Here is a 26,274-nt window from a genome sequence, read left to right as displayed (position 1 = left end):
ATGCATATTATATATACTATCTCCTGAAAATTAAATCACAGATATAAATCTGCTATTCATGAATATTGGACTGATACACAGCCTATTGTCCCTTTTTTAACTGTTGGTCTATGGATTTTTTCTGTTTTTATGCATTGTCTATTGTCTCATACTATGTATGTTAATAAAGTATTTTTCTATTTCTTTATACATTACGTGTCTCTTTAGCATCATTCTTCTTTCGGGTTATATCTTCTCTCCTTATGTTCTATTGCTCATGATGTTTTAGACAGTATTTGTCAGGAACGCGTGTCATTTTTATGGGTGTTTACTGCTTCCCCTAATTGGAAAACGCTGTAGAATAAGGTGGCGCTATATAAATAAAGAATATTATTGCTGAATGAACAATCTGGACACAAGATATGCAGACCAAGAAGACTTATACAATGGAAATGAAGAACATGCTGAACTCTAGTACTAATATAGTCGGCAAATTCATGTTATATTGTGTTTTGATACTTGTACGAATTAGATCCGTCGCGATGGCAGCAATTATACACGTGAAGTGAATGTTAAAAGCCAAAATGCGTGATTTTTCTTTCACCTAACTTCTGCCAGCAGGGGGAGTCGCGAAGTCTCCATGCGTATTAGATCGTCGGTAGGTTCAGCCGAGTTTTGTCTAATTTCTATGGCCACCTCTAGTTGTGGTGTATAAAAATTGTTATGTAAACCAACCATAAGAAACTCTGCAAGTCTCTGCTTGTCATTGAATTTATTAAAAAACAAAAATGGTAGAAATTATTTCTAAACCTATATAACAGTAAAGCAGAGCACTACCCTTTCTGAGACAGAACACCTTTCATTTTTGAAGTTTGGGTTCCCCTGTAACATGGCTTATAACAAGGGGTCTTGTGATCAGCTGTTGTGCGGAGGATCTGCTGTGTATAATTGGTCATAGTCATTATATAATTCATTTTGTCTGAATCTGTCAATAATGTAATGTGTATGGGGCCTATCTGACTGTCCTCCAATGTCTCACTTATGGTATATACAGTAGGGGTAGATAGATGTGGACTGCTAAAGTGTCATGCTTTGAAAAAAAAGTAATAGATAAAAAACACTTAAAGGGAACCTGTCACCAGCTTTTTAGCTATAAAGCCAGCAATACCTGGTGAAAGTGGGTGAAAAATCATTGTCATCTAAGCTATAAATATGTTCTAAGTAAGCTCTGTAGCCTTAGTATTCCGTTTTTCAGTGGTCCCACGCCGTATGCAAATGAGCAGAAAAGAGTCAAATCTTCATCTGAAAAGAGTCAGGTTTTCATTCCTCCAGCGTCTCAGAGTGGACTCCACCTCCTTCTTTTTGATTGACAGCTCCTTAGCCAGTCAGGGCCAGACAGGTGGCAACGGTGGGCGGGGTTAAGAAGCTGCATCCCAGAGGGAAAAATAATTACCATAAAAGGCGGGAAGAGTTTAAACGACGATATTTACTGACAGAGGAGGACTTCAGGAAAGAAGAGAACAGGAACGAACTCTGGACAGCTGCGGCCATTGAGGGGTCAGGCGAGTTTAACAGGTAAGATGTTGATGACAGGATCCCTTTAAGCCAATGGGCTGTAAACACTCCAAAGCATATCGACCTAAATGATAACAAGCGGACTGCCCGCACCCGCCACTAGAAGGAGCTTACTGCATACTGTGATATTATTAGGAGTATACAGTTAACTCATCAGCTCCCCGAGTTGTGGCTCCTACGAGGGACATTCACTTTATATGTTATAATATATGGTCAGAGAATATTCTTAAGGCAAACCCCTTTTTACAAAAGAGCTTCCTTAGCGGAAATCTTCAACTTCAGACATCAACCACAGGTGGCGCTAAATATTTCCTTCAGAAAACGCATTCAAATTGTCTTATGCTAAGACTTTAATTATAGTTATTAGGAGAATATGTAGAGTACAGATATGAAATGTTATTTCCCACTGCGCCCACATAAGTGCAAAGACCTTGCAAAAGAGCACCCCAATTTTCAGCTTCTTGGACCCCTATACGAACTGAAGAAGAGTTGGGAATTGTATTTAAATGCACTCAGACCTAAATCCTTAGGTTTGTCTGGAGTTGTCCATACAAGTGATTTCTATACAATATGCTGCCACTAGTTCCTCTCTCTGCTGTGTGACCATGTACTATAACTGCAGGGAGGGGAGATGGTGGAGGCAATAGGAATGCTTGTCTTCTAAGAAGCATAAAGCTGGCCGTACACATTAGATGTATGTCGGCCAAACCGGCCGACTATCTAATGTGTATGGCGATGCACCCACTCTCCCCCGTCGGCAGATGTCGAGGGAGAGAAGGGTCAGGCATGTTTTATTAATCCTTTTGTTTGTTATTAGATAAGCGGCTTCCTCTCTGAGAACACATGCGCCATCGGACAAGCCAAGCGTGCATGTGTATGGGGGAGTCGGGTGGAATAGCTGTCGACAGCTATTTAAAATGTATGGCCAGCCTAAAGGGTGGGGGTGGCACCATGATTTATATGAGGCACACAGATTTTACGTTGGGAGCTGATAATACCATCAGGATTTTAGTTGATCAGTATCCAGTTACACACTAGCACAATGTTGTTACAGGACATAATGAATTGAAGCTGTGCACAAGAGACCTATTTACGAAGCCGCAGCTATTCACTATTTACAGGACCAAAACCCTTGTAAAAAAAATCCTTATAAAAACATGCTTCATTTGCTTGGAAATGTCCTGGAACAGACAACAAGCAATCGCATACATCCAGAGCACCAAGGCCCAGCACCTGGGGAGGAACGGGGCCGAATCAATAGGGTTTCTATGTCGCTGTCTGAAACGGTGTTACAGCCCGTGCAAACCAAACCCAAGCTTCCGACTCTACTTATGTACGATGCTAGGAGTCCCTCCCTGCAGGACAACTGTCCCGTAGTGTAATCATGTTTTCAGTACGGGACAGTTGTCCTGCAGCGAGGCAGGGACTTCTAGCATCGTACATAAGTATGATGCTAGGAGCCCGGCTCCTTGCACTGTGTTCGGTCCGGGACTTGCGGCCGAAATACGTCCGTCAATTACGGACGTAATTAGTGTGTGTGCACATACCCTTACCAGTCTGATTATCGTCTACAGAAAGTGGTGTCATCCACACAAAGGGGGTGTTAGGAGATTTCCCCAAGTTTCATTCTTGAAATAAAAATGTGCTCCTTTCACCTACAGGTCTCATTCACACCACCATATCATGGCTCCGTATAAGCTCTGGGTTGTAGTGGTACCCATAGAAATCTATGGACCCATACTCTACGACCAATATGCTTCCAATTTCATTTGTAGGCATACAGAGGAGTTCTTACTGATGGATTCAGAAGTTTCCCTGAATATTTGAGGAGTATTTTTAGCCAAAAGGAGTATATAACTTGCTGTAATTTAATGTGAGGCTATATTCACACAGGGCGGATATGCTAAGTAAAAACACACAGCATATCCGCCCTGGTCACTGCAGGGAATTCCAGCAAAAAAAATTAAAAATTGTGGTGCAGTTTTTAAGCCGGAACGTCCGCTGTGGAAATCTTGCACTGAAAAAAATAGGATATGTATCATGTCCCGCCGACGTCCTGCAGCCCTGGGATGACGTTTAATCCCATGTGATTGGCTGCAGTGTTCACATGTGATGAAACGTCATCCCAGGAGGCCGGCCTGGATGAAGAAACACAGAATTCTGAGTAAGTATAAGATGGTTTTTTTATTTTCTGAGTTGCGTTTTTTGCGGCGGAATCATTGCAATTTTGCCGCAAAAAAAACATAGCATCTGCTATTTGTTGCGGGTTTTATTGAATTCAAAGCAGGAAAACCCACAAGAAATGAGCAACGATTATGCAAATACATTGATATCCTGCAGATTAAAACACTGCACCGCAGGTCAATTTCTGAGCGTTTTTTCCCGCAACGTGTAGATGAGATTTGTTCAAATCTTATCCACTTTGCTGCTACTATGTTATTCAGCGAATTTTCCACAACCGAATCCATTGTGGAAAATCTGCAGTATTTATGCTACGTGTGAACTTACCCTAATAGTACATAGGCATATGTGGAAGTTTGCTATTCCTGCAGGGAAACATTACTAAGTTATAACAATGCTATTGCGCATAAATAGGGAATTTAGGGCGTCTTATGCTAATTTACTTTCAGCATGAGAGGTAAAATAAGTACATAAGAAAAGGTTCTCATAACCTCTTCTTACAGTGTGTACTTCATTCAACTCTCGTACTGTGCCGGCACCGCAAGGCCGCCGAGTGGTTCCTATTGACGTCAGGTGGCGGCACATTGAGCCATGCTATTGAGTGTATATATGCAGTTACACACGGTCTCCTGAAAATGTGGCAGCAGCAGGTGGTTTATAATATATAGACATATATATATATATATATATATATATATATATACACACATACGCACGCACGCACGCACTAAATATTTACTATTAAATTGCATTATATTAAAAACGTATCCTTGGCTAAAAATACGATATAAAAAAAAAAAAATAATCTCCTCCCATTGATTTCAATGGGAGGCGGAGGCGTTTTTTCCCGCCTCTGACCTCCCGTTGACATCAATGGGAGGCAGAGAGAGCGATTTTCGCTGCGTTTTTTGCCCGTAGCAATGGCCGGGGCCGGAAAACGCCGCAAAAAACAGGGAGTGCAGGCAGGTCAAAATCCCGTGTGAACATGGCCTAAAAGAATTTTCCAGCTAAAAATAGGTTTAGGCTCCATTAAATGTAAAAGTTACTTACATACATATGGCCGCTCCGGCGTTCAGATGCACCATTATGCCCCCCTCCACCGTTATCAGTCCAGTCACGTAATCATGGCCCTCGTTCTTCTTTCAGAGGGCATTTAACTGGATCGGTCAATTACATCTTGTGCAACCCGAACCCCTCCCTCTCCTCCTCTACATCTTACATAATATGACACGCCGACCACTTGGGGCGTGTTTAGGACAAACATACAGGGGACGGGTGGTCGTTACCACTGACTCCCCATGAAGAGGCGAAGTTAATGTAATCACGTGACTGGTGCTGATAACAGAAAACGGGCCGCAATGGCGCATCTGACCGCCGTAGGAGCCATCTATATGTAAGTAACTCTCCCTTTATATTTAAAGGAGCATAAACCTGTTATTGTCCAGAAAAACTCTTTAAAAATTCTAAGAGGAGTATTTTTACTCTACTTAAAAATATTTAGTATGATCTCAGTATGTAGTGTACATCATGGCCGTGGCATGTGGTGCTCCGTATACTGGAACAATCACTATGTGTATATCATTGCAGTCCTACGGCATACAGCCCCCTCCTCAACCCTTCCTTGGTTACAGACGCCAGGGTCATCACCTTGATCTCAGAGTCGAAGACCTTAGTAATGCAGTGCTGCACTTTTGGCCTCTGTCGGCTAATGGAGCTTTCCCGACGTACACGCTAAACGTAGGACAAAAAACGTGATGTGAACAGGGACTAAACAGACAATGACGATTCTATGACCACAGTTCTTACCACATTATTTGTTGGCAAATCCTGCGACTCTTAGTGGAATCTGCTAATAATATATTGTTTATGGCCCACCACAGACATTACTAGAACGGTCACAAGCCAAAAAACATCTAATGTCTATACCACCTTTAGACAGACACGTCAATTTAGAGTTAATCACTGCAGAATAATGGCAATCTAATGGCTGAACATATATGATGCGTCAGTTGGCGGGGGACAAGATAAGTGGCTGCCAGATCACTGGCGCCTCTCATCCTCTGAGAAAGCAAAGCAATAGACCGTTCAATATCCATGTCATCTGAGCCTTGTCAGGCTATCCCCATTGCATTGTGTTTCTACCTATCCAACCTGGCCACTAGGCCATAAACGGGGTTCTTTGGTGCATGTGAGGGTATGTTCACACGGCCTATTTACGGACGTAAATCGGGCGTTTTTGCCCCGAATTACGCCCGAAAATAGCGCCTCAATAGCGCTGACAAACATCTGCCCATTGAAAGCAATGGGCAGACGTTTGTCTGTTCACACGAGGCGTATATTTACACGCCGCTGTCAAATGACGGCGCGTAAATAGACGCCCGCGTCAAAGAAGTGACCTGTCACTTCTTTGGCCGTAATTGGAGCCGTTATTCATTGACTCCAATGAATAGCAGCGCTAATTACGGCCGTAATTGACGCGGCGTTCAAGCGCCTGCACATGCCGGTACGGCTGAAATTACGGGGATGTTTTCAGGCTGAAACATCCCCGTAATTTCAGCCGTAACGGACGCCCTCGTGTGAACTTACCCTGAAAGTCGATCCAGAAATCATACCAACTTTTCCTATCTATAACGTCCAGAAGGTCTGAGCTTCTTGTGCCAGAATTAGAGCCACAAATGAAAAGGACTAAATACGGCTTTATTTTTATTTTTTTTAAATGAAAACTGCTAAAAGAGACGCTTGTAAGGATCCCTTATACTTCATACATACTTTGCTACTGGGTACAAATATTTTTGCACTGAATACTTGAATATGCAGAAGACCCTCTGGGTCTCTGGATCAGGAATAGCAGTCGTGGTTAGTTACCTGCTTTTCTTCCTGCTGTGCTATATGCACTGGAAGGCCTTTCAACACTTTTTTTAGTGCATCATAAACCCATTCACTTCTTGTAATGTAAGAACGCAGCAGTTTCTATTGTATCAGCTATTTTCAGTCCAAGCTCTGGCAAAGAAGTGTAGAAGACGCCTAAATATGGATGAACATCGCCATCTAGTGGATTGTCTGATTGACTGCGCGGTATTATAATACGTTAGTGGAATATAGAATGTAAATAGATAAATAATCACATCAATTTTTATATATTAGATCTGTATAAACTTTGGCAGCATTGAGGAACAGATACATATATATTGTACATCAAACTTCACCCAACTTTTTACAAACGCCTTTCTTTCAAATGTGCCATCCCCAATGACTATTTAGGGTAATGTCATTACGTAGCGGAATTGCTGTGGAATATTTCCGCGGCAAATCCACAGAAAGCTGCAGAGAAATCCGCAGCAGCAAATCTGCACCAATTTTTGTGGATTTTGATGCGGATTTCTCTTTGGCGAGCATCATAACAATTTTTTTTTTAAAAAAGCACTATACTCCCGTCCCCTGGCACTCCAGTAGCAATGCGTCCCTGGTTCCCAATGGTTTCTGTACACTCAGCCTCCAGCGATAAAGTGTAGTCACAAGTGCGGCGGAGACCAGAGAAGCATTGCCACGAAAGTGCCAGGGCAGGGGAGTATAGTATTTTATTTTTTAAACTTAGTGTAAACTGATTCCCATTCTTCTTCTCCTCTTCCGTGGCGGCGTAGCTGTGCGCGCGCGTGCGTGCACGCACGCTCTCCTCCTCTCTGCAGTGATGACAAGACTGTGTGATCTCGCGAGAGGGATCACACAGCACAAGCCGCTCTGTCACTGTCTGTAGCTGATTGGAAAGTGTCAGAGCGCTAAGTATCGCACAGTCCTGCCCTCTCCATGAAAATAAATGCCACACTGACAGTACAAGGGGTCATTTACATATCGGGCGCCAAAAATAACGGCACCGATATCTCCAGAACGGCAGAGTCTAGGCAGGTAGTTCTAAGTGCCCCAGGGTCTTTGCAGCAGCGCCTATAACATGGTTCACTCAGCTGCACATGTCTGGGCTATTGAAAGGTTCTCTTTAAATTAAAAAAAATATGCAACACAGGTCATCTTCTGCATGAAAAATTTCTGCAACGTGAGGATGAGATTTGTTTACATTTCATCCACTTTGCTGCTACTGTATTCAGCTGCAGGTTTACCATCTGCAAATCTGCCAAGTGTGAACGTAGCCTAACTAATAACTAGGCGGATTGGGGGACAACCCCTGAAGGAGCTGCAATGTTGGCAATATTGTGGGTCATCCAGCTTTCCAAGAAACAGATGAAATTCTAGATGACTTAATAGAATTTTTAAAGAGTAACTGTTGTTTCATAAAACCTTTTAGTTGTCATAGTGACCGGGTGGTTTGCCATAGCGGTCCGGGTGCAGAGAACCTCACCGATTGCGGAAACGAAAGGGCAGAAGTGCTCAGCAGAGAGCAGTGCCCCCTCGGCTGTCAAAGGATCACTTTGCATCTCCTCGGCTCATCTTGGAGAGGCAGGGTGAGCTACAGGTGGGCACATATGAGCCGGTCATCAGCTAACCAGGTCTCTCCAAGAAAATCTGAGGCGTCCCCGTCCTATGATTGACAGATCTTTTCCTATTCAGAGAAAAAAAAAACCTATGCCTTTCTTCCACATACAATGAGAGTTCCAAGGCGGTGCAGTGGGGGGCCTATACAATCCCACGTGCATGAGGCCTTAGACCGCAAAGAATAGCTACAAAGGCTTTATCCCCCCCCCCCCCCCACTTATAATATAATGTACATCCTCATATTCAGCACGTCAATCATAGTGGCAGAAGATACCAATTACAGAATAGAATCTGCCGATCAAAGGTCAAGAGGAGCGTGACTAAAAAAAAAAAAAAGTAATAAAATCCAAATCTATAAAAAAACGTACATCACGTTTTAACACAAATAATTTGTGTATATGTACGGCGGCCATGAGGTGGCGTAAGAAATGAAAATATGCCTAACATGCCAAGAGCCAAAAAGCGGCAAGCATATTATGCCTAGTCCAATTTTGATAAATTTGGGTCAATTTGGGTCAATTTGCAATATTTGTTGCAAATTTGTAAAGTCCTGCATCTTATGACGCTAATCTTTTCATTTATTCTCTTTTGCTGGGTAATAAAAACGTATGTTAAGCCTTATTCACACGAACGTGTTTAACGTCCGTGATACGTGCGTGAAAATCACACTCGTCGCGCGGACCTATGTTAGTCAATGGGGCCGTTCAGACATTCCGTGATTTTCATGCAGCGTGTGTCCGCTGCGTAAAACTCACGACATGTCCTATACTTGGCACACGGAAGCACTTCCGTGATTCGCGCAACAGTAGGTCAAGAAATGAAGGAAAAAATAAAAGCACTTCCTTCACTTCTTTTTCTAAACATCAAAACCGCGTCTCATAAGGATGGCATATGCGTGAAAATCACGCAGCCACGCAGCAAACACTGATGACACACGGAACTGCAACGAGCAAAATGCAGCGTTTTTTGCACGCGCAAAACGCACACGTTCGTGTGAATAAGGCCTGACAGAATAGCCAAACAATATACAAAGAGTGGATGAGGGTCAGTGAGTAATCAATAAATTATAGACCCCCAATAAGACTGCTATTATAGCTCACCCAGCTCACCCAGGCTCCTGAACGCCAAATCTGCCTTGTTATGCAGTGATTTATAGAATATCGACAGTAAATGCCATAAATGTCTTACTTGTAGGGGTTCAAAAGAAAAAGGAAACAGATAAACAGATGAACGTTTCACAACTCCCATAAGCTACAACAGAGAGAGCAGCATGCAAGGCCACCTCTCCTCTCTGGAGCACCGATCGGGGGTCCTCATTATCACAATATATCGGGGTCCAAAAGATGGAACCCCACCTGTCAGACTGTGTAAAGACATACCTTATGGACAAGAGAAAGACAAACCCAGTTGTCAATTTAATCATACATTTCTAGGAGGAATAACAGAGGAACAACTCAATGCCAAGTTCTAAGAACAGGTGCCCAAGCATTGTTATTTCATGGGGAATGCAGTTATTCCCTTGATCTTAGCATTAATCCAGACATGTCAGGAGAGCAGACTAGTCTTCTATATACTGGATTGTCTGTCAGGTGGGATCGTGCATTACTACGCGCTCCAAGTCAAACATATTCTGCAAAAATCATAAATCATATAGTAGAACCCTGAGCCAGACGTGGACAGTGACTCATGTAATAACTAGTTCTTACCTTGATCACAAGTTTGTTAGACATCATGTCATGGCGTCCAGAGGCGAGACCTGTAATGATCCGCAATGAATGATATCAGTGGCAGAAGGTAAATGCAAATTCCATTAGTCAGCAAAACATGGTGGGACAGGCCGAGGGGTTAATCCTCACAGTATACCGAAGTTGTCAGTACTGGAAACAGCATAATAAGGAGATGAAGGCGGTTATAATAAGCAATAAAGAACGAATACCTTTCCCTCTAGTGACAATAGACTAAGGACCGGTTCACAAGATACGGTCAAAATGGGTTTTCTTTTGCCGCTATCGCAACAAAACGCATGATATTGTCGCGAATTGTGGCAAAAAACGCATTTTGACCGTGGCGTGAAAACCCACATTATGGCTGGGCTCTCACTCTGAATTTTTAGTGATGTATTTATTGTTTTGGTTGCTGAACTTCCTTGGAGAGACATGGGGGATTATCTGCCAAAACAAAAAAACGCAACAGAAAGTGTGAATCCAGCCTAAAGCTCCTTTTAGGCCCTTGTTCACACGGAGTATTTTGACGAGCTTTTTGGAGCGGAAACCGCTCCGCAAAACTCGTCAAGAACTGGCCGAAAATGCCTGCCATTGATTTCAATGGGAGGCGGGGCGGTTTTCTCCCGCGAGCGGTAAAACCGCCTCGCAGGAGAAAGAAGGCACATGCCCTATCTTCGCGCGTTTACGCCTCTGACCTCTCATTGACATCAATGTTTTTTGCCCATAGCACTCAATGGGCGCGAGCGAAAAACGTGGCGAAAATCGCGGCAAACGACGTGCAGGAAGGACAAAATCTGGCTCAAAATCCCAAACGGAATTTTGAGGCAGAATTTTCCTCCTGCAAAAAACTCTGTGTGAACAAGGCCTTTCACAGCTCAATATGGGCTGTGAAATGAGCGCCTATCAACAAAACAGCTCGTTGATCGGCTCGTTTGCTCCTTTCACAAGGCGCAATGGTCGGTTATGTATAGGGACGAGCGATCGTTACAAAGATCACACTCGTCCCCATACATTTCCATCTCCCCGATGTGCTGCCTTCTAGTGACCATGTTATTCCCCGCATAAAGGAGCAGATCAGCCGATGAACAAGCGTTCATTCATTCATCAGCTGATCGTTGCCTTGTTCGTACAGGGAAATAATCGGAAATGAGCGCTCGTTTGCCCAATTATTGGCTCGTGTAAAAGGACCTTAAAGAGGCTCTGTCACCAGATTTTGCAGCCCCTATCTGCTATTGCAGCAGATAGGCGCTGCAATGTAGATTACAGTAACGTTTTTATTTTTTAAAAACGAGCATTTTTGGCCAAGTTATGGCCATTTTTGTAGTTATGCAAATGAGGCTTGCAAAAGTCCAAGTGGGTGTGTTTAAAAGTAAAAGTCCAACTGGGCGTGTATTATGTGCGTACATCGGGGTGTTTTTACTACTTTTACTAGCTGGGCGCTGTGAAGAGAAGTATCATCCACTTCTCTTCAGAACGCCCAGCTTCTGGCAGTGCAGATCTGTGACGTCACTCACTTCCTGCCCCAGGTCCTGCATCGTGTCGGACACATCGGCACCAGAGGCTACAGATGATTCTGCAGCAGCATCGGCGTTAGCAGGTAAGTCGATATAGCTACTTACCTGCAAACGCTGATGCTGCTGCAGAATCAACTGTAGCCTCTGGTGCCGATGTGTCCTCGCTCGTCTGACACGATGCAGGACCTGTGAGTGACGTCACAGATCTGCACTGCCAGAAGCTGGGCGTTCTGAAGAGAAGTGGATGATACTTCTTCAGAGCGCCCAGCTAGTAAAAGTAGTAAAAACGCCCCGATGTACGCACATAATACACGCCCACTTGGACTTTTACTTTTAAACACACCCACTTGGACTTTTGCAAGCCTCATTTGCATAACTACAAAAATGGTCATAACTTGGCCAAAAATGCTCGTTTTTTTAAAATAAAAAAGTTACTCTTATCTACATTGCAGCGCCGATCTGCTGCAATAGCAGATAGGGGCTGCAAAATCTGGTGACAGAGCCTCTTTAAGGTTAAGACAGATTGATCTTGTACTGATCTTCAGAGGGCTGCTAAACTTATAATGCATATAAAGGGAATCTAACCGAATATTCTAAAGATAACCTGTAAAGTTCTGCGTTGTTCTCCTTTTCCAACAAATAAAGGCCCATTTGAACAAAGAACGCTCATTCCCGATCATTGGTCGGGTAAACATGGCAGCGATCAGCGGATAAACCAGGAAACGCTCATTTGTCAACTGATCGCATCTTTTATGCAGCCTTAAAAATATTCAGGGGATGTGGTGCCGACAATATGCAGACCGTATCCAATACATTTTGTATTGGCCTTTGTAGAAGGGACTTTAAACATACCCGGATCGGCGCTCATTATGGGCAGAAATTTGCCTGTGTAACCCAGCGATACTTTCATGACATCCCCTGGTTAGGGATATAAGTCAGATTAGTTGTCAAGAGTCTTGTCACAGTTTTTTTAATAGAATTTTGGAATCTCACCAAAGCCACAATCATTTTTGTAAAAACCGCAGCAGTTTTGCTGCGATTACGGAAAAAAATGAATGAACTCTAAAGCTCTGTTCACATCACGTATACGAGGGGGGGGGGGGGGTTTCCTGACGTAACACATGAGGATCTCATTGAGGATTTTCGTATGGATTTTTAGGCCGGTTCAATAGCGTAACATTTAACGTGATGTGTAAACCTAGCTTTGTAATCTGACAGATACAAGCAAGTAAACGAACAGTGAAAAAAAGATTTCCAGGTAGCTGCCATAGATGCATTTGAGCTTCAGTAATGGCGGAGCCTTGACATCTGCTTTCGGTTGGGGCTCTAAGGCGACTTATCACAAACCATTGTATTGCGATGTGATGTTGCTGAAATGAAGGTGCGTGAGTGTTCAGCTGAACGCTTTGCTCCTTCGGCTGTGATCAGGCTCATCAGGCTGAAGACGTCTCTCGTAGAACATCTATATGCGCCGTCTTCAGCTTGACAGGAAGCGCCGATCACAGACGAAGGAGCAAAACATTCCTCTGAGCGTTTCTGCACCTTCGTTTCAGCAACGGTCGGAATCTCAGCACCCGGATCTCCACCGATGCAAACTTTTGATACGTCTCTATGAAATATCAAAAGTTTTATTAAAGTGTAGTTCCTATTTAAGCATTTGTGAGGGTCTCAGGTGTCAGAATTCTACCAATCAGACATTGATGTCATATACTAGCAACTATCAAGGCTATCAATGTCTATCATTGGAATATCCCTTTAACGGGGAGAAACTGAGACAAAGCTGTAAACATTACAAGTGATAATGCTGCTACTTCTAGTAGTATGTGCCCAATTCTCGGGGTGCAAAACACGAACTGCGATGGGCAAATGTATAAATCTGTCTATGAATTGAGATCTGCCAAGCCTCACTACCTCAAAATGACCACTAGGTGGCAGTATAACCACCCGATTACATGATAGACTCGGTTTAGTTTAATGTATAACTCATTAGCACGATGCACACAGAACACGCTTTTACTACAAGCCTAAAGAATTTTTTAAGCCATTTATTCTGCACGTATTGCCTTGTTACCTTTGACTCTCTATAATATTCGGGCTCCCCACTACACTGTTCACACTACTGAGCAGTCTGAAATCGGCGGAAAGGAAATGGATAAGCAAGGGCAACAGTTTTCCCGACTATTACTGTGCCCAAATTAAAGATGGCGGCCGAAATACGGCGTCCGTGGAAGGACAAAAATGTCCATTAGTTACATCATGCAATAAAAAAAAAAGCCTGATAAAAGTATAATAATGACAGTCAGACAAGAGGATCAGCATTGTATTGTGTATTCATTCATTGTAGACAAGCGTTTTACGTGTTAATATGATCATACTTGCCAACTGCCAAATTTTCCGGGACTGTCCCGAATTTACATAAACTACTGTCCCGGGACTTATCCCGGTAATTGCTACATTCAATTGTAGAAGACGCAGATACTATTGAATACTATGGCAGAGCAGTAAACTTTCCGCTTCCTGCTTTGCCATTCACTCCTCCTGTAGCGAAATTCTTGGCTCTATCTACAGGGAGGGGGAGGGGGGTGGCTCTATCTACAGGGAGGGGGTGGCTCTATCTACAGGGAGGGGGGGGGTGGCTCTATCTACAGGGAGGGGAGGTGGCTCTATCTACAGGGAGGGGGGGGAGGTGGCTCTATCTACAGGGAGGGGGAGGGGGTGGCTCTATCTACAGGGAGGGGGGGTGGCTCTATCTACAGGGAGGGGGGGTGGCTCTATCTACAGGGAGGGGGGAGGGGGGTGGCTCTATCTACAGGGAGGGGGGATGGCTCTATCTACAGGGAGGGGGGTGGCTCTATCTACAGGGAGGGGGGATGGCTCTATCTACAGGGAGGGGGGTGGCTCTATCTACAGGGAGGGGGGTGGCTCTATCTACAGGGAGGGGGTGGCTCTATCTACAGGGAGGGGGGGTGGATCTATCTACAGGGAGGGGAGGTGGCTCTATCTACAGGGAGGGGGGGTGGCTCTATCTACAGGGAGGGGGGTGGCTCTATCTACAGGGAGGGGGGTGGCTCTATCTACAGGGAGGGGGGATGGCTCTATCTACAGGGAGGGGGGTGGCTCTATCTACAGGGAGGGGGGTGGCTCTATCTACAGGGAGGGGTTGGCTCTATCTACAGGGAGGGGGTGGCTCTATCTACAGGGAGGGGGGGGTGGCTCTATCAACAGGGAGGGGGTGGCTCTATCTACAGGGAGGGGGGGTGGCTCTATCTACAGGGAGGGGGAGGGGGTGGCTCTATCTAGGGGAGGGGGGGTGGCTCTATCTACAGGGAGGGGGAGGGGGTGGCTCTATCTAGGGGAGGGGGGTGGCTCTATCTACAGGGAGGGGGGGTGGCTCTATCTACAGGGAGGGGGGAGAGGGGGTGGCTCTATCTACAGGGAGGGGGGTGGCTCTATCTACAGGGAGGGGGGTGGCTCTATCTACAGGGAGGGGGGGTGGCTCTATCTACAGGGAGGGGGGATGGCTCTATCTACAGGGAGGGGGGGTGGCTCTATCTACAGGGAGGGGGGGTGGCTCTATCTACAGGGAGGGGGGGTGGCTCTATCTACAGGGAGGGGGGGTGGCTCTATCTACAGGGAGGGGGTGGCTCTATCTACAGGGAGGGGGAGGGGTGGCACTATCTACAGGGAGGGGGAGGGGGGTGGCTCTATCTACAGGGAGGGGGGTGGCTCTATCTACAGGGAGGGGGGGTGGCTCTATCTACAGGGAGGGGGGTGGCTCTATCTACAGGGAGGGGGGTGGCTCTATCTACAGGGAGGGGGGGTGGCTCTATCTACAGGGAGGGGGGTGGCTCTATCTACAGGGAGGGGGGTGGCTCTATCTACAGGGAGGGGGGTGGCTCTATCTACAGGGAGGGGGGTGGCTCTATCTACAGGGAGGGGGTGGCTCTATCTAGGGGGAGGGGGGGTGGCTCTATCTACAGGGAGGGGGGAGGGGGGTGGCTCTATCTACAGGGAGGGGGGGTGGCTCTATCTACAGGGAGGGGGGGTGGCTCTATCTACAGGGAGGGGGGTGGCTCTATCTACAGGGAGGGGGGGGGTGGCTCTATCTACAGGGAGGGGGTGGCTCTATCTACAGGGAGGGGGGTGGCTCTATCTACAGGGAGGGGGGTGGCTCTATCTACAGGGAGGGGGGGTGGCTCTATCTACAGGGAGGGGGGAGGGGGGTGGCTCTATCTACAGGGAGGGGGGATGGCTCTATCTACAGGGAGGGGGGGTGGCTCTAGCTACAGGGAGGGGGGGTGGCTCTATCTACAGGGAGGGGGTGGCGCTATCTACAGGGAGGGGGACGGGGGTGGCTCTATCTACAGGGAGGGGTGGCTCTATCGACAGGGAGGGGGAGGGAGATATCTACAGGGGGAGTATGTGGCACTTTATACAGGGGTAGTATGTGGCACTATCTACAGGGAGAGTATGTGGCACTATCTACAGGGGGGCTGTGTGTGGCATCATCTACCGGGGGGTGTGGCATCATCTACTGGGGGGTGTGGCATCATCTACAGGGGGGCTGTGTGGCATCATCTACACGGAGTGTGTGTGGCATCATCTACAGGGGTGGGTATGGCATCTACAGGGGTGTTGTGTGTGGCATCATCTACAAGGTGTCTGTGTGGCATCTACAGGGGGGCTGCGTGGCACTATCTACAGAGGGCACTGTGGCATTATTTACAGGGTGGCCTTGTGGAACTATCTACAGGTTGCCTGTGGCAATATCTATAGGGAGCAGTGTGTGGCAATATCTACAGAGAGCAGTGTGTGGCAATATCTACTGGCGGCAGTGTGGAGCACCATCTACAAGGGGTACTGAGTGCAGCACTATCTACACTGGTTTTTATGCTACCAGTAGTGGTCAGCACATATCGCCTAGCCCTAGTGATAAAGTGCAACATCACCTGCCTGTAAACAACCAGATAACCAGAGAGAGATACCGGCCACCATAGTAGTTGTCAGCCCAACAAGTGCAGAAATGTTGTTAATTTTTTTTTGTATGCAGAAATTCTGGAAATTTACACCCACTAACCATACCCACCAGATAACCCACACCCTAAGTATCTCTGGGAAAAAAAATTCTAATGTTGGCAACTATGTATGATAAGACCAATGCATTGCTCTTTAAAAAAAAAAAAAAATTCAAAATTTTGTCCCTTCTAGGGTTACCATCTTAACCACTACAAAATACAGGCCATATAAAAAGGGAGTTTTATTTTGGGTGTGTAACTTTACACAAACTTTTTTATTGTCCAATATCCCCGGGGTCTTGGGTAATAAAAGGGTCACTTAATGCTAGCTTCCCTGGTGGTATAAATATTGAAGGGGTCAATGTCAACATTCTTGGTGGGCTCGTGTATTGAAAGATCAATGCCAAAATCCTTGGTGTTCTAAAGCAGGGAAGGGGTAAATATCAGCATCCTGGGTGGTCAAGGGGCTAATAGAGCCAGTCACAGACATGTCTCCAATCCTGCCCGTGCTCATGTTTATTAGACGCAGTAACTGACGTCGAGTTGGATGTTACTTAGAATTAAGGAACCAGGAAAAACGCTCCTACCAGTAAGTCGCAAATCAGAAAAAGCAATACACTTGGAGGGTATATCAGCTTACATGTGGCTCTCACTTTAGTGGCTCTCTGCTGTCTCCATAACTTACATAGACTTTAGTGGAGAGGGCCATGAACATGCACAGCCTCCTCTTCTATGTGTGGCTGCAATTGGAAGCAGGTGGGGTTAAGGGGCACGGCTTATCAGTGAAAGTGATTTACCACTTACGGCTCATTCACACGACACGGTCCGAGTGTCGGCCGATAAAATCGGCCGTTTTGGGTCGTTTTTCCCGGCCGGTTTGCATCCGTTCCTATTCCGTTCCGGGCCATGTTGCCATTTTTAACGGCCGATTTTGACCCGTTTTGCATCCGTTTTTTTCCCTGTCCGTTTTAAAATCGGATGAATTTCATTTAAATTTGTTGCCACACACAGCTCTCTGTAGATAATGCCACCCAGCCCCCCCCTGCAGGTAATGCCACCCAGCCCCCTGCAGGTAATGCCACCCAGCCCCCTGCAGGTAATGCCACCCTGCCCCCTGCAGGTAATGCCACCCTGCACCCTGCAGGTAATGCCACCCAGTCCCCTGTAGGTAATGCCACCCAGCCCCCTGTAGGTAATGGCAACCAGCCCCCTGTAGGTAATGCCACCCTGCCCCCTGTAGGTGATGCCACCCAGCCCCCTGCAGGTGATGCCACCCTGCCCCCTGTAGGTGATGCCACCAAGTCCCCTGTAGGTAATGCCACACAGCCCCCTGTAGGTTGCACCCATCCCCCCCCCCTTCCAGGAGAAGTCACTGACTTCAATGTCCATATATGGACAGTTTAGTCACTGACTTCTCCTGGAGAGCAATCCCTGGCCACAGGGTCGGGGATTCCGCTTCTGAAGTGAGTGACGTCACTGTATCCATATATGGACAGTGTAGACAAAGAATGGACAGAGGCAGCACTTCCAAACAGAGCAAGAGCTATTTATTCACCCATGCCAAAAAGTTTTTTATCACTTTGTATATTCACATGTACACTGGCATTCATATTTATCTTTAATATTATATTCTGTTTTTGTATCATCAATTTTATATTGGATTTTGTCTTAATCACTGTTTAATTTCAATTGGGCTTTGCAAGCCTTTATATACTTATGACTTGATGTGTGTTTTTATGCTTGAAAAAAGTCCAGTTGGACTGAAACGTTGCATGGGTGAATAAATAGCTCTTGCTCTGTTTGGAAGTGCTGCCTCTGTCCATTCTTTGTCTGCTTGATATCCAGGACCGCGGACCAGGTCTATTTGAGGCGTGCACCCACTTGCAGTCCAGTGCTGTGGAATCTTTTTGTTTTGTGGTATATGGACAGTGTAGTCACTCACTTCTTCTGTAGCGGAATTCCCTGCCACAGGGTCGGGGATTCCGCTTCTGAAGTGAGTGACGTCACTGTGTCCATATATGGACAGTGTAGTCACTCACTTCTCCTGTAGCGGTATTCCCTGCCACAGGGTCGGGGATTCCGCTTCTGAAGTGAGTGACGTCACTGTGTCCATATATGGACAGTGTAGTCACTCACTTCTCCTGTAGCAGAATCCCCGGCCATAGAGTCGGGGATTCCGCTTCAGAAGTGACGTCGCTGTGTCCATATATGGACAGTGTAGTCACTCACTTCTCCTGTAGCGGAACCCCGGCCATGGAGTCGGGGATTCCGCTTCAGAAGTGAGTGACGTCGCTGTGTCCATATATGGACACTTCTCCTGTAGCGGAATCCCCAATCCCCGGCCGGGGATTGGGGATTCCGACTCCTACAGGGAGCAAAAAAGACCCTCCTCCTCCTCACATGCACTCTGCACTGTGAGGAGGAGGAGAGAGCGCGAGCGACAGAATACATGGCCATCACTCGGGACACATTCCGGTGATGGCCGTGTATTACCCGGCCCCATAGACTTCTATGGGGGCCGGGTAAACGGCCGAAAATAGGGCATGTCCCATTTTTTGACGGCCAGGTTTCCTGGGCCGTCAAAAAATCAGTTGTGTGAATAGCCCCATTAAGGGTCTATTGTTCCTACTGCAGCCGGGTGACGGACGATTTATGAACGGCCGTCACCCGGCCGGGAAACCCTGTCGTGTGAATAAGGGCTTAGGGGATATGAGTGTGGGACAGTAGGATCACAGGGCAACCGTCCAGGTTTTGCGGCTATAATATGGCCATGTGGCCTATGATTGTGTGGAGAAAGTGCAGAATTTTTATTAAATATATATATACACCTATATATATACCTTATACTGTCTAGTCTGTATAAGGGCCTTTTCACATCAGCGTTGGCTTTCCGTTCCAGGGGTTCCATCTGAGGTTTCCGTCGGGTGAACCCCGAAACGAAAAGTCAAACTGAAACCACAGCTTCCGTTTCTGTCACCGTTGATATCAATGGTGACGGAAACATTGCTAATGGTTTCCGTTCGTCACCATTCTGGCAGGTTTCCGTTTTTCCGACGGAATCAATAGTGCAGTCGACTCTGCTATTGATTCCGTCGTTAAAACGGAAACCTGCCGGAATGGTGACGAACGGAAACCATTAGCAATGTTTCCATCACCATTGATATCAATGGTGATGGAAACGGAAGCTGTGGTTTCAGTTTGACTTTCCGTTGCGGGGTTCACCCGAATGTGTGTATATGTATAAGACAGCATATCTATAGCACTACAACCATATAGCTATGAATAGGATTAGATACAGTGGCTCAGCAGACAGTATCACACATGATAGGATTAGATATAGGGCCCAGCTCGCTGACATTGCGGCTCCAGCGCTGGACCAAGGAAAGGTAAGTATAAGAATTGCTTTGCTTTTTATGTATTACTAATTATTTTTGTGTGTTTGTGTTTTTTTACTGGTTCGGTTGTTGGACTACCTCGATGACGGCTTTTTTATTCTCAATAAAATGGTTGATGAGGTTTGTGTGGTTTTTTTTCATTTAAAAAAAAAATTTTTTTTGATGTCTTTTCTTTTAAACTTTATTACTACCGCTTTAGTAATAGCCGCTGGCTGATTAACAGCGTCCATTATTAGGGTGGGGCTTAGTGTTAGCCAGTGAAAAGGCTAAGGCTGAGTTCACACGGGACGGATAAACTGCGTAAAAGCACGCAGCGTATACATCCTGTGCGCCGCAGGGAACTGATGCAGAATGTCCACTGCGAAAAACTGCAGCAGTTAGCCGACCTGCTAGCAGGTCGGCCTCCTGGGATAACGTCTGTGATTGGCTGCAGCAACAATCACATGGGATGAAGCGTCATCCCAGGAGGATGAAACTCCTAGGTAAGTATAATATATATATTTTTATTTTGTTTTTTTGCGGCGGGATCACTGCGAACCCACCACAAAAAAACGCAAAAACTGCTATTTGTTGCAGGTTTTACCTCCCTATTGAATTCAATGGGGAATACCCGCAATAAATATGCAGCGTTTACGCAAATACAATTGACATACTGTGAAATAAAACTCCGCACTACAGGTCACTTTCTGAGCGTTTTTTCTACTCAGTATTTACGCAGTATGTGGATGAGATTTGTTTTATCTCATCCACTTTGCAGCTACTGTATCTGTTAGTTCAAGTGGTATATTTGTTGCAGATTCTGCGCTAAAAATCTGTCACAAAGTATATTGCAATGCAAGAGAATAGGGTTTTATAAAACTTCATTCTCATGCTGCGGAAAAAAATCTGCGTGGAATTGAGGGCATGCGGCTGATAAAGAAATTTTATCACAGCTGCCCTATCTGTCATATATTTTTTTTCCAGACCTTTCCACAGAGCCCTCTGCTAAATCCACAAACAAAATCCGCTGTAATTCTAGAGTACGAACACTCTCTGGTCAGGGATTCCGCTCCTGGAGGAGCCCCTGACGTCACTGTCCATATATCCCTCTAGGAACGGAATCCCTGGTCAGAGCGTCGGCAGATACAGAGGACGCAGATACAGTTGACACTGGGACATACTATCGACCAACCAGAACAGCGGGACACCGCCCGGAATCCGGAACTGTCCCACTGAATCCGGGAAGGTTGGGCGATATGCTTTAGTCCATGTGACCGCTGCAGCCTTTGATTGGCTGCAGCAATCATATGGGATGAAATGTCATCCCAGAAGGCCGGGCTGCGCTCAGAGGGGATGATCATGTCGCTATGACTACGACCGGGGATAAATAAACGTTTTTTTATTCAATTGAAATAAAAAAACTTTTTTTTCTCATTTGCGACTTTTGCAGAGGTTTTGCAGCATTTCTGCCAAAAAAGTCATAACACATGGCTCTCTGGTACAAAGGAAAAGTGGATTAGTTGTCCCTAGCAACCAATCAGCTTCCAGTTCCCAATTTTCAGAGGCCCTTTTTTAAATGGAAGCTGCAACCTGATTGGTTTCTAAGGGCAACTCTTCCAGTTTTGATAAATCTCCACCTACGTTTTTTATTTCAAAAAGATTTAAACTGAAGTTTAAGCTAGGTTCACACCATGCTCGGGCATTACATTAGGCTGGACCAAACCACTCCAGGGTACCATGCTTTGAGACATTTTTTTTATTTTTATATAATTGTATTGAAAAGTGTAAACGACTATGCTTTTCAATAAAATTGAGCCAAAATGAAAGAACTTTCCAGCGTGTTGCACGTCTAGGCAAAATATGGTGTGAATCTAACCTAAAATCATAAGCATAATACAAAAAACAAGAACAGAAAAACAATGGCAAATGTTGACCATTCACCTCATTGTGGGGGCAAAAGCTTTATTCTAGCTATGACATTAGCATAGGCTGATTAAGAAATAATAATCCTGCCAATTAATATATAGGAAAAAAATAATCACTACAGCAGTTGGTACACTTTTCCAAAATAAAAATGTATTTATTTAATCTGGTATGAAAATATAGATGTAGTTTTACATGATACCACAATATACAGTATAAGGAAGCCATGTTGTTGTAGTCAAACGCTCTCTCATTCGCCTTTCCCATCAAGTTTTCCTTGTGCAATCAGTTACATCCTAGTAGCAACCAATCACAACTCACGTTTCATAGAATCTTAGGAAAAAGCCAACTAGAGCCGCGCTCCTATTGGTGGATGATTCGCAGTGTGATTATTGGTTCTGGAGGGGAAGGTGACCTGAGCGCAGTATTGTCTCCTTCTCTGTACTTCCTGTGTTAAACTTCCTGCTATACAGCCGGCAGCACTGTGCCGTACCGGTAAGTCTAAACCTCTGCTTTTCCTCTTGTGCTCGTGTTTATGTGTTAGGCAATACTTTACTATAACCGCAACATAAAGGCTTGGTTTTGGCTGTCGCTTTTTATTATCTGTGGGAACCTGTAAACGGCAGTATGTTTACACTTATTGTAGAACTACAACTCCCAGCAGAGTCTGGCAAATTATGTTGGTCACGTGTTGTCAGTCACGTGTAAATCTGGCCATATTGAGTTTTAATACAATGCGATTGTTTTTTCATCTATAGGTATAACGATTTTGTACTATACACTATGATGCTATGAAGTATTGGTCGTGTTATAATATTATTGTTGATCACAGTCGTGTGTGTAATGTGGTGCCGCAAGTTTTTGACGCTCATTCGCTGTTGCAGAAACTTACTAATGGGGTTATATACGGAATATAATTAATTTTCAGGCACAATTGCATTTGAAAAATGGTGACACCATATTTACTTAGACTAAGACAATGGGTAGAGATTGGGGAGATATAATGAAACTAGTGGTTCCCGTTCCCCCGGCTAATGTATGTGACAGGTCCTTCGTATTTAGTGAATGTCCGGTACGACCTGGTGTTAGCGAGCGCCATATTCATAAACCGGAGGGATATGGCATATGATACGCTACTTATACGGGCATAGCCCCCAGTGGTGTGCCAGTCTTTATACATCTCCCCCATTGTCCGTGGATCTTGTTGTTCTTTATGGCACATATGGCTATTTTGAAATGAATGTTTCATGTTGTTGGGGTTCCCCCTTAACTCCTCTGCTCACTCAGTTTCCAGGATAATGCGCTATGCGGAGGGGCCTGCAGTTTATCCGCAGGTAATGTGATGTTCTACGGTAGTCGCTAATAATGCGATTCCCGAATAACATGTTTAAAGTGACCCCCACGGACTTGGGCATCCACAACCCGACGCGTTTACTATCATTTACGCCAAAAAGTGGTGTAAATTATAGTAGAAATTGTTCAGTGTCGCCGCACTGACAGCCGAACATGTGACCCATTTATTTAGAGGCGCGTTCCGCAGTCTTAATACATCTTCTGCGATGCCTCCATAAAGCATGTTTTTCTAGGCATACCATGGGCACACCTGTGGGCTCTTTCTTGGTCCAGAATGTGCCTATTTCGCTAGTCCCTGCTGTGTCGTATCTTATAGCAATATTTTTCTTCTTTTTATTTGTTTTGTGTAGATTGGTGCCAGTGATGGGACTTAAATCAGTGTGGAACAGCTACAAAGTTTTGATTGTTATGGGAAGCGGTCTTGGCGTGATACACTGGGGCTGGTATAACATGCAGTCAAACCCAGTCTTTCATCCTGGGGGTGAAGGTCGATTACCATCCTTTTTTGGATTACTTTCGCGCAAAGAAACGGATACAAAAAGCAAATAATGGTACGCTTCTTGTTCTTTAGGTAGGTGCCCATTACATTAATACACTATATTACACTCCAGCTATGGTCTCTATTAAGGTTTTATTTGAAACCTGGTGACAACCAACATGTTAATCATAACTGCTTTACAAGGTCGCAGCGTATTTTTCCACCACATCTGAACTCACTCCGAGGGTCAGTTGACACAGATTTGTGGCTGATATAGACGCGGAAACCGCATTGGAATCCGCGGCAGAAAAGGGCTCTAATGCCCCCTATCGATTTCAATGGGAGGCAGAGAAGGTTTTTTTTTTTTTCCCAAGCCGCTCGCGGGGAAAAAAAAAACGGCATTCTTTTTTTTTTTTTTCTCTAACGGTTTCTCCCTCTGACCTCCCATTGAAATAATAAAAAAAACTTGCGACGCTCATTTGAATTTTTTTTTGCCCGCGTTTTTTTGCATTTGTTTCAATGGCTTAAAAAAACGTGGGCAAAAATACGTGAAAATAAAATGTCAAGCAACCATGGCAATTAAATCAGATTTTTTTTTCTTCTGCCTGTGAAAAACTTAGGCCTTAGGCCTCATGCACACAACCGTATTTTTGTCCACCAGTAAATACTGGAGTAAATACGGGTCCTTGGTCACATGTATTCGACCCGTATTGCACCAGTATTTACGGGCACGTTTTCGCTGCAAAATTGCACTGCACTAATCGGCAGCCCCTTCTCTCTATCAGTGCAGGATAGAGAGAAGGGACAGCCCTTTCCGTAATAAAAGTAAAAGCAATTCATACTTACCCGGCCGTTGTCTTGGTGATGCGTCCCTCTCTTGACATCCAGTCCGACCTCCCTGGATGATGCGGCAGTCCATGTGACCGCTGCAGCCTGTGATTGGCTGCAGCGGTCACATGGGCTATAACGTCATCCTGGGAGGCCGGACTGGAGGAAGAAGCAGGGAGTTCTGGGTAAGTATGAAAGTCCTTTTCTCTTTTTTTTTTTTTTTTTTTTTTTTTTTTTTTTTTTTTTTTTTTTACAGCTTTATCTATATTGTGATCGGTAGCCACTGTCCAGGGTGCTGAAACAGTTACTGTCCATTGTTTAACTCTTTCAGCACCCTGGACAGTGACTATTTACTGACATCGCCTAACAACGCTCCCGTAATTACGGGTGCACACACGTAGTCACCTGTAATTACGGGAGCCCCATAGACTTCTATGGGCTGCCCGTGCCGTAATTACGGCCTGAAATAGGACATGTTCTATATTTTTCTTCTTTCCTTATATTTAGGAGGAATTCTTTTCAAAGGGGTTTTCATAAGTGGACAATCCCTGACCACATGTCCTATTAGGGCTTATGGTCATTATATTGGCCAAAGAGAAGAGCTGCTGCTTTTAAATGGGAACCATGTAAGGATATATTCACACGGGCAGATTTGTTTCAGGAATTTCTTCTGAATGGAACTTGGAAAAAAACCATGTACAACCATACTCAGATGAATGAAACTGCAGGGGGGCTTATACTACTTCAATCTTGTAGTGCCATGTCTTCATCTGATAGCTGGGGTTTAAGCATCCGGTTGACAGGGCTCCCTACTTTAGAGAAGAGGTTGGGACAGCTTATCTATAGGGGTTCTCCGCGTTAGACAATCCCTACTTGTTAGAAGGCCCCCCTTTCCCTGGGATCACCAGCAATCCTCTGTAATATGTGGGCAAACACTGCCCATTCAAATCAAATGGGTTGTTTATAAAATACAGGAGAGGACCTCCAGAATGAGACACTCTTAGTGACCACCCTCCACTCTGGCAAAAAGAGCAGAGAACCCCCCCCCCCCTGTCTATTGACTCCGAAATTTCTAACAGGGTATATGACAATGTGTTTTCTAAACCAGACACCCTATTTAACTTCCTCTGCCATGGTTGGCTCGTAGGGTAACTTGTAATTATTATCCATTTGACTTCAGATACTATTGAAGATATTGGCGTCTGCAGTACTTTTCTATATATTTTAAAGGGGTTTACATGAATAGAAAAACATGGCTGCATTCTTCCGGAATCAGCGCCACTCCTGTCCATTGGTTGTATCTGGTATTGCAGCCAGGTCTGAGCTGCAATACCACACCCAACATGGGGACAGGTGTGGCGCTCTATGTCTAATCTTTTATAACCCCTTTAAACACATCGTTTCTGCTTTTCAGGATGAACTTTGCAAAATTGTGAACAGAATTTGATTGCAATTGTTGTTGTTTTCCAGATTCTTCTTCTGATCCTGCTGCTTCTTGACCTGGGACCCAAGGAGCCATGAAACAGAAATCATTTTTAAGGAGGAACTGGCTGTGGGTTGCTGGGTTATCATTTCTAGGCATCCACTTTGGGACATATTTTATTCAGAGGGTGGCAAAGAGTTCTGCTAGAGAAACTGTCAAAGACTCTAGAAGCAGCGACTGAACACACAGATTCTCGTACTTTCCCAACCGTTTCATGGAATTTTTCACAATTCACCAGTGTTGATAACGTTATGAGTACTTGTCAGCGTACTACTGTAATGTTACACATTTCCCCCCTGTTGGTATGCGCTTAATAAATTATATGTCTTTTAAATCTTAACCTGATTTATTTTCTTGAGGAG

At 45.0% G+C, this 26,274-nt stretch overlaps 3 protein-coding genes across 7 annotated transcripts in view; 2 read left to right on the top strand and 1 right to left on the bottom strand.

Moving 5' to 3' along the window:
- The window catches only part of SLX4IP (SLX4 interacting protein), a 121,348-nt gene extending 107,346 nt beyond the window's left edge, over positions 1–14,002 (bottom strand). Inside the window, exons 1-2 of one of the 3 annotated variants that reach the window (XM_075863078.1) lie at positions 13,834–14,002; positions 9,927–9,976 (exon numbers count right to left, since the gene is read on the bottom strand). In XM_075863078.1, coding sequence (XP_075719193.1) covers positions 9,927–9,953 — 27 coding nt within the window. In that variant the 5' untranslated portion in view covers positions 9,954–9,976; positions 13,834–14,002. Of the gene's footprint in view, positions 1–9,926; positions 9,977–12,805; positions 12,913–13,529; positions 13,640–13,833 lie in introns of those variants that run through there. The other 2 variants (XM_075863076.1, XM_075863077.1) reach the window with 2 other exon arrangements.
- Positions 1,464–23,672, top strand: LOC142760124 (uncharacterized). Of its 3 annotated transcripts, none has more exons than XM_075863081.1 (2): positions 1,464–1,554; positions 23,474–23,672. In XM_075863081.1, the coding sequence occupies exon 2, from the start codon at positions 23,487–23,489 to the stop codon at positions 23,670–23,672; it is 186 nt and encodes a 61-aa protein (XP_075719196.1). In that variant the 5' UTR covers positions 1,464–1,554; positions 23,474–23,486. The 3 variants fall into 3 exon arrangements, with proteins under 3 accessions (XP_075719196.1, XP_075719197.1, XP_075719195.1); XM_075863082.1 differs by lacking the exon at positions 1,464–1,554 and adding an exon at positions 22,171–22,265; XM_075863080.1 differs by lacking the exon at positions 1,464–1,554 and adding an exon at positions 22,382–22,528.
- A 2,274-nt stretch (positions 23,673–25,946) lies between these two features.
- On the top strand, positions 25,947–26,252 carry LOC142760125 (uncharacterized). The gene has a single exon (XM_075863083.1). It carries the CDS (start codon positions 25,947–25,949, stop codon positions 26,091–26,093), a length of 147 nt encoding a protein of 48 aa, XP_075719198.1. The 3' UTR covers positions 26,094–26,252.
- The last annotated feature ends 22 nt before the right edge of the window (positions 26,253–26,274 follow it).

This window comes from Rhinoderma darwinii, chromosome 4 (genome assembly GCF_050947455.1).
Source record: "Rhinoderma darwinii isolate aRhiDar2 chromosome 4, aRhiDar2.hap1, whole genome shotgun sequence".
Taxonomy (NCBI): Eukaryota; Metazoa; Chordata; class Amphibia; order Anura; family Rhinodermatidae; genus Rhinoderma; species Rhinoderma darwinii.
This window is presented reverse-complemented; position numbering and strand designations above follow the sequence as displayed.

Coding starts and splice junctions, on each gene's coding strand:
- LOC142760125 (XM_075863083.1), top strand. CDS start 25,947: ATGAAACAGAAATCATTTTTAAGGAGGAACTGGCTGTGGGTTGCTGGG.
- LOC142760124 (XM_075863081.1), top strand. CDS start 23,487: ATGGGACTTAAATCAGTGTGGAACAGCTACAAAGTTTTGATTGTTATG.